Here is an 18,983-nt window from a genome sequence, read left to right as displayed (position 1 = left end):
TAGACAGAAGTCTCAGGCCTCGTCGTGTCCTCAGTCCTCACAACCTGAGTCCTGTACCATGAACGTCTATAAGGCCCTCTATAACTACTCATTGATCATCCGTCTGATGTTCAATAAATTATGATTGAGATATCAACACGATGATTGCTTGGATTTGTTTGATAAAACTTGTGGTATCTGGCTGTAGGAGCCGTGGGTAACGTCGTGTGTAGTCACAGCTGTTCTGGTGCTGTTGAAGAATCTCACCGATGCAATGCCATCAGTGAACCTGCACTTCCTGTTGGCCGTCTTCTCACTGACAGGTCATGAGCAGTGGATACAGATGTTCAAGGGCGTCGCTACGTCCATTTATGCAACTGAGGAGTGGAAATTGGGCGTCATGCATGTGCAGCCAGTTCCACAATATTGAGATCATTTATAAAAGTGACAAAAAGAAATGCATGTGTGCATATTTCTGCACACAAGCAGAAAGTACAACGACACCACACTTTCATTCACCGTTTAACTGAAAACACCTTTTTACAGAAATAAAGCTGCAGCTTCTTGTGATTTGTTAAATGTTGTTGTTGTGACTGTGAGCTGAGTTGTGTGTTGGTGTTACAAGCTGACAGTCCTCTCTGTGTCTTCTCAGGACGCGATCAACCAGGACTCAAGGTATCAATATCCCCCCAGAGCGCCGGCAGGGGGCGCTGTCCCCCGGAGCGCCCATGGCCCGCAGCGTCAGCGCCTTTGGTCCTATGGACCAAGCATCCCGACCTAACCGCTGTGTGCCGACGTCAGGCAGCCTGCCCAGCCGTCTCAATGAAACCACGGTATGTCTCAACACAACTATTTCAGTCATTTAGTGCAGTTGAGTTTTACTCTAGTCCTCGTTAAAGACTAAGAAACTATGAGTTGGTCTCAAGACAAGTTTCATACGAGAGCTATGAACCCTGACAATAAAATGCAAAGCAGTGCAACCTAAATCAGACTATTTTCTTTAGCAACTGAAGTGACAAATACTTTACTTTACGTACACATTCCCACCTATACGTTTTGTGGAGCTCAACAGCAAATCATTCAGCTCACTCCTGTCACCCACCCACCCCATTTACTTTGCTCATGGCAGTAAGAAATCTAACTTCTATCATCGTTGTCCCTCCCAGGATCCACTGAGCATGGAGTGGCGGCTCCACAACCCTGAGCCAGTGACGGTTCCCTACCTGAGCCCGCTGGTGTTGTGGAAGGAGCTGGAGAGTCTTCTGGAGAACGAGGGCGACCCGGTGATCACTGAGGCCGACATGGTGGACCATCATCCCATCATCTACTGGAACCTGGTCTGGTACTTCAGACGGCTGGACCTGCCCAGCAACTTACCCGGTCTCATTCTCACCTCGGAGCACTGCAACAGGGACTCCCAGGTCAGACACTTGAAGAAGAACAAAACCACTGAAGTTCAGCAAAAACAAGTTTTTAAGGCGTCGTTGTTGATTGTTAGATTTTATACAGGAAGCTACACAGACTGTGGATTTACCTGTAATTTCAATTTAAAGCTCAATTGTCCTCAATTTTTTAGATCTTCATTGAAAAAATAAAAAACCATGCAGATGTTTCTGTGCACTCCCCAGAAAAAATAGTAAATCATCACAGTTATAAATTCCTATTGTGTCATGACATTGAAGAGAAAACTTACCTGGATTGTTGTGATGTTTAAAAACAAATACTGATGAATTTTGTAATAATAATGGGCCCATTTACAGGTTAAATTAAGTGAATAGAAGGTTTTAGTTTGACAGACTGACTCACAGTGCCTCCCTCTCCCTCGGCCCTCGTCAGGTTCCTCGTCACTGGATGTCGGAGGACAGTAAACACGTACTGATCCAGATCCTGTGGGACAACCTCAAGCTGCACCAGGACCCCATCCAGCCCCTCTACATCCTCTGGAACACATACAGTGAGTCACAGTGCTCTCGCTCTCTCTGTCTATGTCTGCAGAACAGGCCAGTTAAATATTCATCAGGTAATTTACTCACCTCTCACACGAGCGCTGACTGCTGCTGAAACAGGATCCAGTTGGCGGGAAGGGTTTTTGAAGTGAGGAAGCAGTGGAATTAAACTTTAATGATCTTCAAAGCAGCAAGAGAAAAATAAAAAAAATACCTTATATACTAGAAAATAAAAAGTGTGTGTGTGTGTGGGGGGGGGTTATGGCAGGAGTCGACTGAGACTAAGAACAAAATTCAAAATGTGTGGAATGAAATATTGAATTGAGTTTTGTGTGTGCATGTATGTGGAAAAATCGGTGTAGCGATAAAAGCAAAGTGCGATGTGATGACGTCCACGGACAACACGAGACTTCCTCAAACTGATATATGCTACAGGCATACATGTGTTGTGTCTGGTTGTTTAAGCTTTGACTGCTGCTCTTTGAATTACTTCATCCTGCTCCTCCCTCTTCTCCTGATGGATGGAGATAAAGAATCAATTAGCATTTTATTTTGCCAATTTTCTAGAAATTTGGGTGAAATTTGCGCCACCTTCGGATGGAAACCTGGTGATTGCTGTTTATTGTTGGATTAAAATGCGAGTTACTTTTTGGCAACAGACAATTTATCAACAACAATCTCATTCTTGTTTGTATTTGTTCTGGCCGTTAGCAGTAGCATTAGCAACATTGTCTATCAGTCTGGCTACTGACCAAAGAAGGAAACAGCTGTAAGAATCCCACTTTGAAGTAGCAGATTCAGAAGTAGCAGGAGCAGACGCACTTCCTCTGTGCCGTAAATCGAGCCTTTGTTTTCCTGGTAGATTTCCTACCTGCTGGCAGAAAGAATTGCGTCGTCCATTTACCTTATAATGATAAGGTAAAGCAAAAAGGTTTTCTATTGCCACTTCAATGTGTGAAAAACCTCAAACACATTTATTTGTCATTTAGTTACAACAGTGAAAACGAGAATAACCGACTCGTGGTTGTCTGCCTCCTCCACTCACTCACACCCCTGTTTATCCAGAGTCATATAAAATATTAACCATTTGTGTGAAATGTTGTCATAATTGCTGTGTGAAGTTTTGAGTAATGGCTAAAAAGTATATTCTGAGGTCATTGTGACCTTGACCTTTGACCTTTGACCACCAAAATCTAAACAGTTCATCCTTGAGTCCGAGTGAATGTCTGTGCCGAATTTGAAGGGATTCCCTTGAGGAGTTCTGGAGATATTGCGTACACAAGGCCAAATTCATGTTTTGTGAGGTCACCGTGACCTTGACCTTTGACCTTAAGTCACTAAATTCTAATCAGGTCGTCCTTGAGTCTAGGTGAACGTTTTTACCAAATTTAAATAAATTCCCTCAAGGTGTTACGGAGATGTTGCGTTCACAAAGCTAGAACCGAGTTTTGTGAGGTCACGGAGACCTTGACCTTTGACCTTTTGACCAGCAAAATCCCGTCAGTTCATCCTTGAGACCCAGTGAGAGTTTGCGCCAAATTCGAACGACCGTCAAGGTGTTACTGGGATGTCGTGTCCACGGGAACGGGACGGCGCGGAGGCATTAAAAAAAAAAAAAAAAAACCAGTGATGAATTCAGAGCACCGCAACGTTATCAATGTGATGATTGATCATGAGAACACCTGCACAGCAGCTGGGTTTGTGATCAGTGTAAATGAACAGACGTGTGCGTCGCTTCGCCCGGTCTGTAGTAATTGATTGTTTGATGGAGGCGCGGAGGCAGCCGGCTAATCTCTGTGCTAACAGGCTCTGTCTGCTCTCTGTCTTCCAGGGCTTAATTGTACTCTGTTGTTAGAGAGTGAGTGTTCACCTCTGCCGCAGACTCCCACAGATGAGTCCTGTTGCTTGTGCTCTGACTGTCCTGTCTCAGGCCTGCTGTCTCTCTGTGTGCTGTGTGTTCTGTGCTTGATGCATTGCGGTGTCGTCTGTGGAAAGTCAGCCTCTACCTGTCGTGGTTTCAGTGTCTCTGTGTGAAGTCTGATGATGATGATGTCGACACGGGGGTTGTTTTTTTTGTTTGTTTTTTATTTGTTGACGTGGAACGTGTTTGTCTCAAATACAGTCCTGCTCTGTATTTGACTGTTGGTTTGCATCTCTGCTGAATGTCCGCTGTGTTCTTCCACTTGTTAACATGGACATTGCAGTTTGGTATGTCGCTGTAGTGCTTAAAGGGCTGGGTACCGAACACCGGCCGCTTCACGCCGCCAATCCTGAACCTTCACATTCAGCGTTCCTTCATCTTTCATCCAGCTGCACCAAACAGGAAGGAAACATCTGTAATGCTGTTCTATCAAAACAATCAAAGATGATACATAAACATAAACTGTAACTGTCCATGGCTTTTTTTTATTTAGTTTCCAATGATATGACAAAGGTGAACAGGAAATTCTGTCATTCTAGAGGCTTGAATCAGAGATTATTTGGCATTTTCTTCACTATTTGAGCTTGAAAAATGACCTTAACTACTAATTATTATTAGAATAGTTTGATTGTTCTGTTATTTTTCTGCAGAGCAACTAGTCGATTAACTGACTAATCATTTCAGCCTCATTTGGTCATGTAGTTTTTAATGTTATTGGTGATCATTTCGATATATTGAGTCTTACTTTGTGAAATAGAACTAGAATTAAATAGAATTATAATTAAACTGTGACTGGTCAGATGGACTGAACTTATTACCTTTTTGACAGCCACCTGATCGACTTGTTAATCAGGCATAACGAGTCCTTCATCTGTTCAAAGTTTGGTAACATCTGACCGAAGCTGACTGACACCAGGGAAACGAAGCACATTAAATACACAGTGTTCACCTAAATCAAGAGATTCTGTTTGAAATTTTCAGCACGACTCTAAATATTTTAATTTCAGTCCAATAATTGTTGTTTTATTTGTGAATCTAAATTTAATCTGACTTCTAATTAAACTAAAATATTTTCTTCTTGATGACTTTATCCCACTGAACATATAGTCATTATCTTTCTACAGACTTGTCTCCACAGGAAGAGTAAATGATACGTTAATAAACACTTACATCTGCTTACAACTACATTGTAGTGTGTTATAAATAATGTATTGAATGTTTATATTCTGCTTGTAAATGCTAAACATGAAGGGTTAAAGTGTTACCATTTTCTTTTACGTTAAAATTACAATCTTGCCGAAAAAAGTTTTGTTCAGAGGTTGAAAATACAAAAATTATGATTGTGTGTGTGTGTGTGTGTGGTTTTTTTTTGATGAAATGCTTAATACATACCAAGCTTTTATTCACCACATGCTGTACATCTAATTAAGTGCTGTTTCTTACCAGTGCAAATACAGTTATTTTTAATTATGATTACTTTTACTGGTATTTTATACTGGTACAGATACCCAGCCCCAAGTACTCACTCAGATGATGCTCAAACCATCATCATTATTGTTATTCTGTATGTTTTAAGCTCTAATATGACGAGTCCACTGCTGAACTGTGTGTGTGTGTGTGTTTTGGTAGATGTGGGTTACCCTCTGTCCCGGCCGGTCCCGGAGGAGGAGAAGCCGCTCAGCGAGGAGTTGCTGCAGAGTGTGGTGAAGAGCATCCAGAGGAACGACGTCAGCCGACCGATGGCTCAGCTGCTGCAGCTGCTGGGTCAGACGCTCGGGGTCAAGAGGCAAAGGTCAGCGGGGGCGTGTCGTATGAGGCGCATTTATTTATTTAACTCCAGAGCAATCACCACTGGAAAAAATTAACATTCACCTAAAGCACAGTAACGTGAGGTTTAAAGGAGACAGCTTGACTTTTTAAAACAGTCAGAGTGTTTGAGAACCTGGTGTGAAGGCCGTGTTTGTCTTGTAAATCCATTAGCACCTCGCTCCATGGCAATTCTCTGTATGTACCTTATTAACCTAAGCTAATGTTGTTCCTAACAGGCTCAGCAAATTTCATTATGTGTTGGTATCGTAAGAGCAAAGACTTAAATTTAACTTAAATCACGCTGTCATTAACTGAGAGAAAACTCCACTCCTCTACCTCCGCTCTTTTCTTTTCAGGAGTTTGTACAGAGACATCCTCTTCCTCTCCCTGGTGGCTCTGGGAAAAGATAACATCGATATCGGTGAGTCCTCATTTTATGTTTTAGGGATTACATGTCATTTTGTCACATATCCATTTATGTGTTTAGCACATAACCTGCACATAACCTACACATCATTGTTCTGCACCAGTGCCACTGAATGTTTCCTTCAGTTTGTGTTTTTGGCCACTTGGGGGCAGCAGAAACAAGCTGTAAGCAAAAATTTTGACACATTATATACAAGTTTATTGGGAACATGTTAGCAAATACTTACCTAATTTACAAACGTTTTTTTCCTGGTTAGTATGAGTCCAACATTCACTTTCTTCTAGCTCTGTTTTTGAACTCCTGGTGGAAACATCTGGCTCTCCAGCTGCTAAATGCTCCACTTTGTTCACCTGCTGCTCTCTAACTGTGTCAGTCTGACTGAACCAAAACAGTAAAGTTGCAGAATGGAAAACCCAAACATTGAGCTTAAAGACACTTAAGTGCTCGGTTGATATCTCTGTGGGTTTGTCACAACTAGTGTGTGCAGTCGTTTGATCTGTTAACAATGGAAAAATAATGATTATATGAGGTTTAAAGGAAAGAAGTTGTAAAAACGTCCGTCTCTTCTTCCTTCAGACGCCTTTGATCGCGAGTACAAGTTGGCGTACGACCGCCTCGTGCCGAGCCTGGTGAAGCTGACCCATAACTGTGACCGTCCTCCCAGCACGGGTGTCATGGAGTGTCGCAGGACGTTCGGAGAGCCTTACCTGTAAACGCTCACCTTCACACACCAGGATCAACTCTCACCACCCATGTCATTGCTTTAAGACGAGCTCAGGAAACCTGTTGGAAGACTGTGAATGTGCACTACCGTAATGTTCAGAGAAAACTCAGTAAGTGATCATAAAGGTACAGTTGACTGTGGTCAGCGTCATGTAGCCTGAAACAAAACAAAGAAAAACAAGTTTTACAGACTTTATATCCACTAAGCGACGATGGAAACTCCACTCACACGTTCATAAACACCACTTCATCCAGTGTCGTCGAGTGAGACTCACCTGCTTTCTATGGAAATCCTGTGAAAATTATTAAAGCAGTAGAGGATTTTTTTAAATGCAGCATTTATATTGTATAGTCATACAGTATATGAAGACTAATACTAGCAATATTTTAACTTGAAGTCTATTTATACAGAGTCAGCTTTATTTATTGCAGTGTCTTCTTTTTGTCGGGCGTAGTGTTTTATTGTGTCCTGTAGTCGTTGGGTGTTTGTTGTCTCGCAGCAACACCCGCTGCTCATGTGGAAAAGATGTTACAGTAGGGATTTAGTGTCTGTTGTAAATAATGACTAAGTTTCAGTGATTTATGAGTTGGGGCATAAAAAAAAAACATTTAAATTAGAGCTGCAGTGATCGGTCAATCCACAGAAACTGATTAATCATTTCAGTCATTATTCAGAAATACTAAATATTCTGAATATCTTCAAAACAACCAAATTTAAGAATGATACCAGACGAAACAAAGGAATGATCAATTTATCGTCAAAATAATCATTAGTTGCAGCCCTAATTTAAATGTGTAAAACCACTTTTTAAGCTGCCTTTAAATGTTTGTCCAGTACCTGAAGTTAAATGTTCTCTGTGCTGCCCCTCCACTACAACAGTGCTCTACCTTTCACTACTCTTTAATGTAAAGTTTGTTCCAGAACAGTATATTTTAGGTTTGTTTACAAAGCTTTTTTTTTTTTTTTTTTTAACTTTCAATAATTCATCATCATATGAACAATAACTTTTTAAAGTTTTCTTCACTAGTGGAAGCAGTTTGTTTAACAAAGATAATGTCAGTGTTACTTTTACTGCGATGAAGGGAGGATGTTTGAGAAACACACACCTGTGGTCAAGAGATGTCGTTTACATTAATCTCTGTGGTTTTACCCGAGTTGAGAGATGAATTTAAGGTCACTACAGTATGAACGGTTTGTTCTAAATATACAAATATACAACAGACACTCTGGAAAACATTTGTAAACCTTCACATGGAGGTTTACAGTTCTTCACATTTCTTAAAGGAAAATTCTGGTAGACTGCAACTTAGATTGAACCCTAACCCTACAATGAGGATGGGGCTGCTGCTCTGTCATTACCTTAGCTGCACTTTAGGGTTGAGGAGGGTTAAACCTCTGCTGCTATTTCTGCGTCCTGTAGAAATCACCTGAACTCCGGCTGAAGACCTGGTTCAACTGACGTTTAAGGTCATAAAGTTCAATATAAAGACAGATTCATAAAGCTCCTATCATTTAATTGATTTCTAAAACTTAAAATCTTTTACCTTGTATCTTGTAGGCAACACTTATAATCAACTTTTATAATTGTGTGATTATAATTAAAGTTTTCACTTCTTCCTCAATTCAGTCAATTCAGAAACAGGGAAACTGATATGACCAACTCCCAGGCAGCAGTCGAAAAGTCAAAGTAATCTCCTTTCCTAACCACTTTTCCTTGACCTTGATGAACAACGTCATGAGGTCAAGGAAAGATGTGAAGGAGAATTCATAAGGACTTAAGAAAAGAATCCGACTGCACTTACACTAGGCTTTTTTATTGACTATAAATTCTCATTTTCTGACCACGAAAACAAAGCAAACAGGATTGAAATGTTGAGATAACACGAAAAATACAAATAGAGAAAGTTGAGCCATTAAAATAATAATTAAATAGAAATAAGGAACTGAGCAAGGGATCGGAATACATTATATTCAGACATTATTCAACTCACTGCACAGGGAAATGTTTTTAACCTCAACCTTATCAATCTCAGAAAACAGCTTTACCCAGGCCGTCACTACAGACGTGTGGCGCTTATGATTTTGCGGTACACGTTGTTAAACCAGCCTCTCGTTATTCAACCTCACATCTGAATGTTGATGCAGTCTCGTGTTGGGCCTGGGACAGTTTTGAATGACTTCAGTCAGTTGCATAATTTGCAAAATTGAGATGTTTATTATTTTCAGAGGTGATGTTTGCTTCTTTTGTTGTTGTTTTTTTCACTATCAAATATCCCCAAGGTCAAATGTTTCAGTATCTGGTGTATGAAGGTCACACAGCAGCTTTATCTCGGCAATATCACAGTAAGGCCAAAAAGGGATTCTCATTTCACAGGAAATATTAACAGTGCAGTAACAAACAGCTGTTCTCATTAGTGTTTCCTGTTTCAGCACATATCAACGTGTTAGAGCCACACTGAACAGAACTTGTATATCCCTCTGACTCTGAGGCAAATCTAGACCCTCAAGTTCATTTCCAAGTCAATTTACCATTTCAAAAACTTACCATACCAACACATGATGCTGTTACCACACGGATAACTACCTACTCTCATGCATAACAAATGCAGAAACGGCAAAATTGAAACCATATCAGTGTTCAGATTTTTCAGGAAAAAACAATGGAGGCGCTGAAAATTGTAAGAGGTCAGATACTGTCTTCAAATGTCCTCGAAGGCCCTTCACACTGTGTGATTTTGAGCTATCAGAGAAAAAATAAATAAAAAAGTTTCACCTAAACTTCATTCAAAAATGCCATGTGTACTTAATACCACGTGGATAAGCAGAAAGTAAATCAGGACTATAATGTTAAAGATTTGCAAATGTGTAACTTGATATTTGCATGTTTACATATTGAGGTTTGTAAATGTGTATCCAAAATTGAAAATGTGTTGAAAAATGTTTTGGATACACATACAAAATCATTGTTCACATCTACTTCTGCATAAAGCTGAAGTTCTGATTTTATTCCCTGTAAAATTATGAAAATTATATATATAACATATTTGTCATGGATTATTTTAAGTTTTGAAGAGTGCAAAGAGAAGGTGAAGGAGAAAAACCCTGATCAAATGGATTCTGGATTGAACTGGATTTTGTCAGGATAAAAACTTATCAGTGTCACCACACATTACTTCTTGTTTTCATGTGTATGTTAATTAAACATGACGGACAGACTGACGCTATGGTTGAAGGAGGACCTTGAGTCAAAGCTCATGAAGGTCTCATGAATGTCAACCATGTGTGTGATTTATGGCAGAGGAAACAAATACTGGAAAAGAAAATCAGCACTTTGCCCCGAGGAAGTGAACTGTTTGCTTTCATCCTGAAAAGCTCAGCGGGTCCAGGAGAGGACACATCGACTACGATGTCAGCAGCTCGGAAAGGCTGCCATCCATCTGTGGATTTTTGTTGTGTTAAAAAAAAAGAAAAAGAAAAAAAAAGTTGTACAAATGAATGATTTTGCAGAATCTGGGCCATGTAAATTTTAACTCGCCCTTTGTAGAAATCACATTTTATAACAGATTATTCACGTGCTAAGGTCCCTTTAGATGTGGTGAAGGTTCTGTACAGTGACCAGATCTACGGGACTGTTTAACTGTAAATAAAATCACTTACACTCTCATTTTTGGCTTCTTTATATTTTTTTTAAAGCAGTGATGCAATTTTTTTGTATGTTTTTTTTGTTGTTGAAGTGTTGGAGATGTAGAAATGCTCCCACAAAGTCAGTGAAGAAAACTGCAAGATGGAAAACATGGATGTTAACAATGCAGGATTTTAACAATTTTTCAAATGTTTTATCAGGAAGGAATGTTTGTTAGACATCAAGGATACACAATGTGTTTTAGTAAGGAATAGTGAACGTTAACTAAACTGTTAGTCGGTCTCTATTGTTCTTTGTTCTATGGTAATGGCAGGTATCAAAGGGCTACCATGTTTACATTCCTCTAGTTATCTTGTTAACATTAGCATATACTAAAATGCTAAATTCCAGATATTAAATGTGAACATTTAATGCTAAATCCATTTAAATATGCTAAAGTACGCATTCAGCGTGAAATACAGCTGAGGCCATCTGCAAGTCCTCACAAAATAGGTGGTGCTAACGGGTTGAGTTGCTCTACATAGAGGCTATGCACATCTTTACTTTTCCTCCACAAGTACATGTTGATTCTCCATTGAACTCCATAGAAATTACTTTATTTTGGTCAAAGATTTCACCAATATTTAAATGCTGGTGTGACTGAGCCATTAGACCATGGAGGTGATGGTCCCTGCACCGAAGATGTGCTGCTTTCAAATTGAAGGTCATGATTGTAAGCGGGGGGGATGCCAAGTTCAATATAATAATTGTCTAATAGTATAGTAAGTCACAAAAAATCATAGTATAGTGAGGCATAAATAAGACATAGTATTGTGGCGCATAAAAAGTCATAGTATAGTAAAGCACAAAAAAGGCATAAAAAAATCATAGTATAGTAAGGCAAAAAAAGTCATGTTATATCAAGGCAAAAAAAAGGCATAAAAAAGTCGTAGTATAGTAAGGCAAAAAAAAAAAGGCATCAAAAAGTCATAGTGTAGTAAGGCAAAAAAAGGCATAAAAAAGTCATAGTACAGTAAGGCAAAAAAAAAGACAAAAAAAAGTCATAGTATAGTCAGGCATAAAAAGTCATAGTATAGTAAGGCAAAAAAAGTCATGGTATAGCAAGGCAAAAAAAAGGCATAAAAAAGTAACAATATCGTTAGGCATAAAAGTGTCATAGTAATGTAAGGCATAAAAAGTCAGTATAGTAATACATAAAAAGTCATAGTATAGTAAGGCAAAAAAAAGTTAAAAAAAAGTCATAGTATAGTAAGGCAAAGAAAAAGGGATAAAAAAGTTATAGTATAGTACGGCATAAAAAATCATAGTATAGTAAGGCAAAAAAAAATGGCATAAAAAAAGTAACAATATTATAAGGCATAAAAGCGTCATAGTAATGTATGGCATAAAAAGTCATAGTATAGTAAGGCAAAAAAAAGGCAAAAAAAGTCATAGTATAAAGAGGAAAAAAAAGTCATAGTAAGGCAAAAAAGTCATAAAAAAGTCATAGTATAGTAAGGCAAAAAAAAGTCATAAAAAAGTAATAGTATAATAAGGCATAAAAGTCATAGTATAGTAAGGAGAAAAAATAAGTCATAAAAAAGTCAGTATAAAAAGGCAAAAAAAAGGGCAAAAAAAAGTCATAGTATAATAAGGCATAAAAGTCATAGTATAGTAAGGCAAAAAAAGGCATAAAAAAGTCATAGTATAGTAANAAAAGTCATAGTAAGGCAAAAAAGTCATAAAAAAGTCATAGTATAGTAAGGTCATAGTATAGTAAGGCAAAGACAAAGGCATAAAAAAGTTACAGTATAGTACGGCATAAAAAGTCATAGTATAGTAAGGCAAAAAAAAGTCATAAAAAAGTAATAGTATAATAAGGCATAAAAGTCATAGTATAGTAAGGAGAAAAAATAAGTCATAAAAAAGTCATGGTATAGTAAGGTCATAGTATAGTGAGGCAAAAAAAAGTCATAAAAAGTCATAGTATAAAGAGGAAAAAAAAGTCATAGTAAGGCAAAAAAGTCATAAAAAAGTCATAGTATAGAAAGGCTAAAAAAAAGGCATAAAAGTCATAGTATAGTAAGGAGAAAAAATAAGTCATAAAAAAGTCAGTATAAAAAGGCAAAAAAAAGGGCAAAAAAAAGTCATAGTATAATAAGGCATAAAAGTCATAGTATAGTAAGGCAAAAAAAGGCATAAAAAAGTCATAGTATAGTAAAGCATGAAACATCATAAAAACGTCATAGAATAGTAAGGCATGAAAAGTCATAGTATAATAAGGCACAAAAAGTCATAAAAGGTAATAGTATAGTAAGGAATAAAAAGTCATAAAAACGTCATAGTATAGTAAGGCATAAAAAGTCATAGTATAGTAAGGCATAAGAAGTCATAAAAACGTCATAGTATAGTAAGGCATGAAAAGTCATAGTATAGTAATGCATGAAAAGTCAGTATAGTAAGGCATAAAAAGTCAAAAAAATGTCATAGTATAGTAAGGCATAAAAAGTCATAGTATGATAAGGAATAAAAACTCAAAATGTTATAGTATAGTAAGGCATGAAAAGTCATAAAAAAGTCATAGTATAGTAAGGCATAAAAAGTAAAAAAAATGTCATAGAATAGTAAGGTATAAAAAGTCATAAAAATGTCATAGTATAGTAAGGCATGAAAAATCATAGTATAGTAAGGCATGAAAACTCATAGTATAGTAAGGCATAAATAGTCAAAAAAATGTCATAGTATAGTAAGGCATAAAAAGTCATAGTATAGTAAGGCATAAAAAGTCATAAAAACGTCATAGTATATTAAGGCATGAAAGATCATAGTATAGTAAGGCATGAAAAGTCATAGTATAGTAAGGCATGAAAAGTCATAGTATAGTAAGGTAAAAAAGTCATAAAAAAGTCATAGTATAGTAAGGCATAAAAAGTCAAAAAAATGTCATAGTATAGTAAGGCATGAAAAGTCATAGTGAAGTAAGGTAAAAAAGTCATAAAAAATGTCATAGTATAGTAAGGCATAAAAAGTCAAAAAAATGTCATAGTATAGTAAGGCATGAAAAGTCATAGTGAAGTAAGGTAAAAAAGTCATAAAAAATGTCATAGTATAGTAAGGCATAAAAAGTCAAAAAAATGTCATAGTATAGTAAGGCATGAAAAGTCATAGTGAAGTAAGGTAAAAAAGTCATAAAAAATGTCATAGTATAGTAAGGCATAAAAAGTCAAAAAAATGTCATAGTATAGTAAGGCATGAAAAGTCATAGTGAAGTAAGGTAAAAAAGTCATAAAAAATGTCATAGTATAGTAAGGCATAAAAAGTCATAAAAAGTCATAGTATGATAAGGAATAAAAAGTCAAAAAAATGTTATAGTATAGTAAGGCATGAAAAGTCATAAAAAAGTCATAGTATAGTAAGGCATAAAAAGTCAAAAAAATGTCATAGAATAGTAAGGTATAAAAAGTCATAAAAACGTCATAGTATAGTAAGGCATGAAAAATCATAGTATAGTAAGGCATAAAAAGTCATAGTATAGTAAGGCATAAAAAGTCATAAAAACGTCATAGTATATTAAGGCATGAAAAATCATAGTATAGTAAGGCATGAAAAGTCATAGTATAGTAAGGCATAAAAAGTCTTAAAAATGTCATAGTTTAGTAAGGCATGAAAAGTCATAGTATAGTAAGGCATAAAAAATCATAGTATAGTAAAGCATGAAAAGTCATAGTATAGTAAGGCATAAAAAGTCTAAAAAATGTCATTAAAGAGTAATAGTATAGTAAGGCATGAAAAGTCATAGTATAGTAAGGCATAAAAAGTCTAAAAAATGTCATTAAAGAGTAATAGTATAGTAAGGCATGAAAAGTCATAGTATAGTAAGGCATAAAAAGTCTAAAAAATGTCATTAAAGAGTAATAGTATAGTAAGGCATGAAAAGTCATAGTATAGTAAGGCATAAAAAGTCTAAAAAATGTCATTAAAGAGTAATAGTATAGTAAGGCATGAAAAGTCATAGTATAGTAAGGCATAAAAAGTCTAAAAAATGTCATTAAAGAGTAATAGTATAGTAAGGCATGAAAAGTCATAGTATAGTAAGGCATAAAAAGTCATAAAAAGTCATAGTATAGTAAGGCATAAAAAGTCAAAAAAAATGTCATAGTATAGTATGGTATAAAAAGTCATAAAAATGTCAGTATAGTAAGGCATGAAAAGTCATAGTGAGGTAAGGCATAAAAAGTCATAAAAAGTCATAGTATAGTAAGGCATAAAAAGTCTTAAAAAGTCATAAAAAAGTAATAGTATAGTAAGGCATAAAAAGTCAAAAATGTCAGAGTATAGTAAGGCATAAAAAGTCATAAAAAGTCAAAGTATGATAAGGAATAAAAAGTCATAAAAACGTCATAGAATAGTAAGGCATGAAAAGTCATAGTATAGTAAGGCATAAAAACTCATAGTATAGTAAGGCATAAAAAGTCATAAAAATGTCATAGTATAGTAAGGCATAAAAAGTCTTAAAAATGTCATAGTATAGTAAGGCATATGAAATCATAGTATAGTAAGGCATAAAAAGTCAGAAAAATGTCATAGTATAGTAAAGCATGAAACTTCATAGTATAGTAAGGCATAAAAAGTCATAGTATAGTAAGGCAAAAAAAGTCATAAAAACATCATAGTATAGTAAGGCACAAAAAGTCATAAAAAGTCATAGTATAGTAAGGCAAAAAAGTCATAAAATAGTCATAGTACAGTAAGGCATAAAAAGTCATAAAAAGTCATAGTATAGTAAGGCATAAAAAGTCATAAAAATGTAATAGTATAGTAAGGCATGAAAAGTCATAGTATAGTAAGCAGCCTGTGTGCAACTCCTTTAGGATAGTAAAGTAAGGCATAAAAAATCATAAAAACGTCATAGTAAAGTAAGGCATAAAAAGTCATAGTATAGTAAGGCATAAAAAGTCATAGTATAGTAAGGCAAAAAAAGTCATAAAAACATCATAGTATAGTAAGGCACAAAAAGTCATAAAAAGTCATAGTATAGTAAGGCAAAAAAGTCATAAAATAGTCATAGTACAGTAAGGCATAAAAAGTCATAGTATAGTAAGGCAAAAAAAGTCATAAAAACATCATAGTATAGTAAGGCACAAAAAGTCATAAAAAGTCATAGTATAGTAAGGCAAAAAAGTCATAAAATAGTCATAGTACAGTAAGGCATAAAAAGTCATAAAAAGTCATAGTATAGTAAGGCATAAAAAGTCATAAAAATGTAATAGTATAGTAAGGCATGAAAAGTCATAGTATAGTAAGCAGCCTGTGTGCAACTCCTTTAGGATAGTAAAGTAAGGCATAAAAAATCATAAAAACGTCATAGTAAAGTAAGGCATAAAAAGTCATAGTATAGTAAGGCATAAAAAGTAAAAAAAAAGTCATAGTTTAGTAAGGCATAAAAAGTCATAAAAAAGTCATAGTATAGTAAGGCATAAAAAGTCATAAAAACATCATAGTATAGTAAGGCATGAAAAGTCATAGTATAGTAAGGCAAAAAATGTCATAAAAAGTAATAGTATAGTAAGGCATGAAAAATCATAGTATAGTAAGGCATAAAAAGTCATAAAAACGTCATAGTATAGTAAGGCATAAAAAGTCATAAAAAAGTAATAGTATAGTTAGGCATAAAAAGTAAAAAATGTCAGAGTATAGTAAGGCATGAAAAGTCATCGTATAATAAGGCATGAAAAGTCATAGTATAGTAAGGCATAAAAAGTCATAAAGTCATAGTATAGTAAGGTATAAAAAGTCATAAAAATGTTATAGTATAGGATGCCATGAAAAGTCATTGTATAGTAAGGCATAAAAAGTCATAGTATAGTAAAGCAAAAAAAAGGCATAAAAAAGTCATAGTTTAGTAAGGCAAATAAAGTCATAAAAAAGTCATAGTATAGTAAGACATAAAAAGTCATACTATAGTCAGGCATAAAAAGTCATCGTATAGTAAGGCAAAAAAAAGCATTAAAAAAGTCATAGTATAGTAAGGCAAAAAAAGTCATGGTATAGTAAAGCATAAAAAGTCATAGTATAGTCATGCATAAAAAGTCATAGTATAGTAAGGCAAAAAAATGGCATAAAAAAGTCATAGTATAGTAAGGCAAAAAAAAGCATAAAAAGTCATTAAAAAGTCATAGTAAGGAATAAAAAGTCGAAAAAATGTCACAGTATAGTAAGGTATAAAAGTCATAAAAATATCATAGTATAGTATGGCATGAAAAGTCATAAAAAGTCATAGTATAGTAAGGTATAAAAAGTCATAAAAAGTCATAGTATAGTAAGGCATAAAAAGTCATAAAAAAGTCATAGTATAGTAAGGCATAAAAAGTCATAAAAACGTCACAGAATAGTAAGGCATGAAAAGTCATAGTATAGTAAGGCATAAAAAGTCATAGTATAGTAAGGCATAAAAAGTCATAAAAAAGTCATAGTATAGTAAGGCATAAAAAGTTCATAGTATAGTACGGAATAAAAAGTCATAAAAAGTCATAGTATAGTAAGGCATAAAAAGTCATAAAAAAGTCATAGTATAGTAAGGCATAAAAAGTCATAGTATAGTAAGGCATAAAAAGTCATGGTATAGTAAGGCAAAAAAAGGCATAAAAAGTCATGGTAAAGTAAGGCAAAAAAAAAAGTCATAAAAAAGTCATAGTATAGTAAGGCAAAAAAAGGCATAAAAATGTCATAGTATAGTAAGTCATATAAAATCATAGTATAGTAGGGCATAAAAAGACATAGTATAGTAAGGCATGAAAAATCATAGTATAATAAGGCATGAAAAGTCATGGTATAGTAACGCATAAACAGTAAAAAAAAATGTCATAATATAGTAAGGCATAAAAAGTCATAAAAACGTCTTATTATAGTAAGGCATGAAAAGTCATAAAAAAAGTAATAGTATAGTAAGGCATAAAAAGTCAAAATGTCATAGTATAGTAAGGCATAAAAAATCATAGTATAGTAAGGTATAAAAGAAGTCAAAATGTCATAGTATAGTAAGGCATAAAAAATCATAGTATAGTAAGGTATAAAAGGTCGTAAAAAACTGTCGTAGTATAGTAAGTCATGAAAAGTCATAGTATAGTAAGGCATAAAAAGTCATAGTATAGTAAGGCAGAATAAGTCAGAAAAACATCATAGTGTAGTAAGGCATAAAAAGTCAGAAAAAAGTCATAGTATAGTAAGGCATGAAAAGTCATAGTATAGTAAGGCATAAAAAGTCATAGTGTAGTAAGGCATAAAAAGTCATAGTACAGTAAGGCATAAAAAGTCATAGTATAGTAAGGTATAAAAGTCATATAAATGTCATAGTATAGTATGGCATGAAAAGACATATTATAGTAAGCCAAAAAAAAGTCAAAAAAAGTCATAGTATAGTAAGGTATAAAAGTCATATAAATGTCATAGTATAGTATGGCATGAAAAGACAAAAAAACATCATAGTATAGTAAGGCATAAAAAGTCATAGTATAGTAAGGTATAAAAGTCATATAAATGTCATAGTATAGTATGGCATGAAAAGACAAAAAAACATCATAGTATAGTAAGGCATAAAAAGTCATAGTATAGTAAGGTATAAAAGTCATATAAATGTCATAGTATAGTATGGCATGAAAAGACAAAAAAACATCATAGTATAGTAAGGCATAAAAAGTCATAGTATAGTAAGGTATAAAAGTCATATAAATGTCATAGTATAGTATGGCATGAAAAGACAAAAAAACATCATAGTATAGTAAGGCATAAAAAGTCATAGTATAGTAAGGTATAAAAGTCATATAAATGTCATAGTATAGTATGGCATGAAAAGACAAAAAAACATCATAGTATAGTAAGGCATAAAAAGTCATAGTATAGTAAGGTATAAAAGTCATATAAATGTCATAGTATAGTATGGCATGAAAAGACAAAAAAACATCATAGTATAGTAAGGCATAAAAAGTCATAGTATAGTAAGGTATAAAAGTCATATAAATGTCATAGTATAGTATGGCATGAAAAGACAAAAAAACATCATAGTATAGTAAGGCATAAAAAGTCATAGTATAGTAAGGTATAAAAGTCATATAAATGTCATAGTATAGTATGGCATGAAAAGACAAAAAAACATCATAGTATAGTAAGGCATAAAAAGTCATAGTATAGTAAGGTATAAAAGTCATATAAATGTCATAGTATAGTATGGCATGAAAAGACAAAAAAACATCATAGTATAGTAAGGCATAAAAAGTCATAGTATAGTAAGGTATAAAAGTCATATAAATGTCATAGTATAGTATGGCATGAAAAGACAAAAAAACATCATAGTATAGTAAGGCATAAAAAGTCATAGTATAGTAAGGTATAAAAGTCATATAAATGTCATAGTATAGTATGGCATGAAAAGACAAAAAAACATCATAGTATAGTAAGGCATAAAAAGTCATAGTATAGTAAGGTATAAAAGTCATATAAATGTCATAGTATAGTATGGCATGAAAAGACAAAAAAACATCATAGTATAGTAAGGCATA

At 34.6% G+C, this 18,983-nt stretch overlaps 1 protein-coding gene across 1 annotated transcript in view; it reads left to right on the top strand.

The window, feature by feature from the left end:
* Window positions 1-6,795, top strand: part of LOC111223705 (C-myc promoter-binding protein-like) — a 74,588-nt gene extending 67,793 nt beyond the window's left edge. Inside the window, exons 29-34 of the mRNA XM_022747949.1 lie at window positions 632-812; window positions 1,146-1,400; window positions 1,816-1,933; window positions 5,476-5,638; window positions 6,012-6,076; window positions 6,659-6,795. Of these exons, the coding sequence (XP_022603670.1) occupies window positions 632-812; window positions 1,146-1,400; window positions 1,816-1,933; window positions 5,476-5,638; window positions 6,012-6,076; window positions 6,659-6,795 (919 nt within the window). The remainder of the gene's footprint in view (window positions 1-631; window positions 813-1,145; window positions 1,401-1,815; window positions 1,934-5,475; window positions 5,639-6,011; window positions 6,077-6,658) is intronic.
* Window positions 6,796-18,983: the final 12,188 nt, after the last annotated feature.

Source organism: Seriola dumerili, unplaced genomic scaffold (genome assembly GCF_002260705.1).
Source record: "Seriola dumerili isolate Sdu_G_001 unplaced genomic scaffold, Sdu_1.0 BDQW01000011.1, whole genome shotgun sequence".
Taxonomy (NCBI): domain Eukaryota; kingdom Metazoa; phylum Chordata; class Actinopteri; order Carangiformes; family Carangidae; genus Seriola; species Seriola dumerili.
The sequence above is the reverse complement of the archived record's forward strand: the minus strand, read 5'-3'. Positions and strand labels throughout refer to the sequence as shown.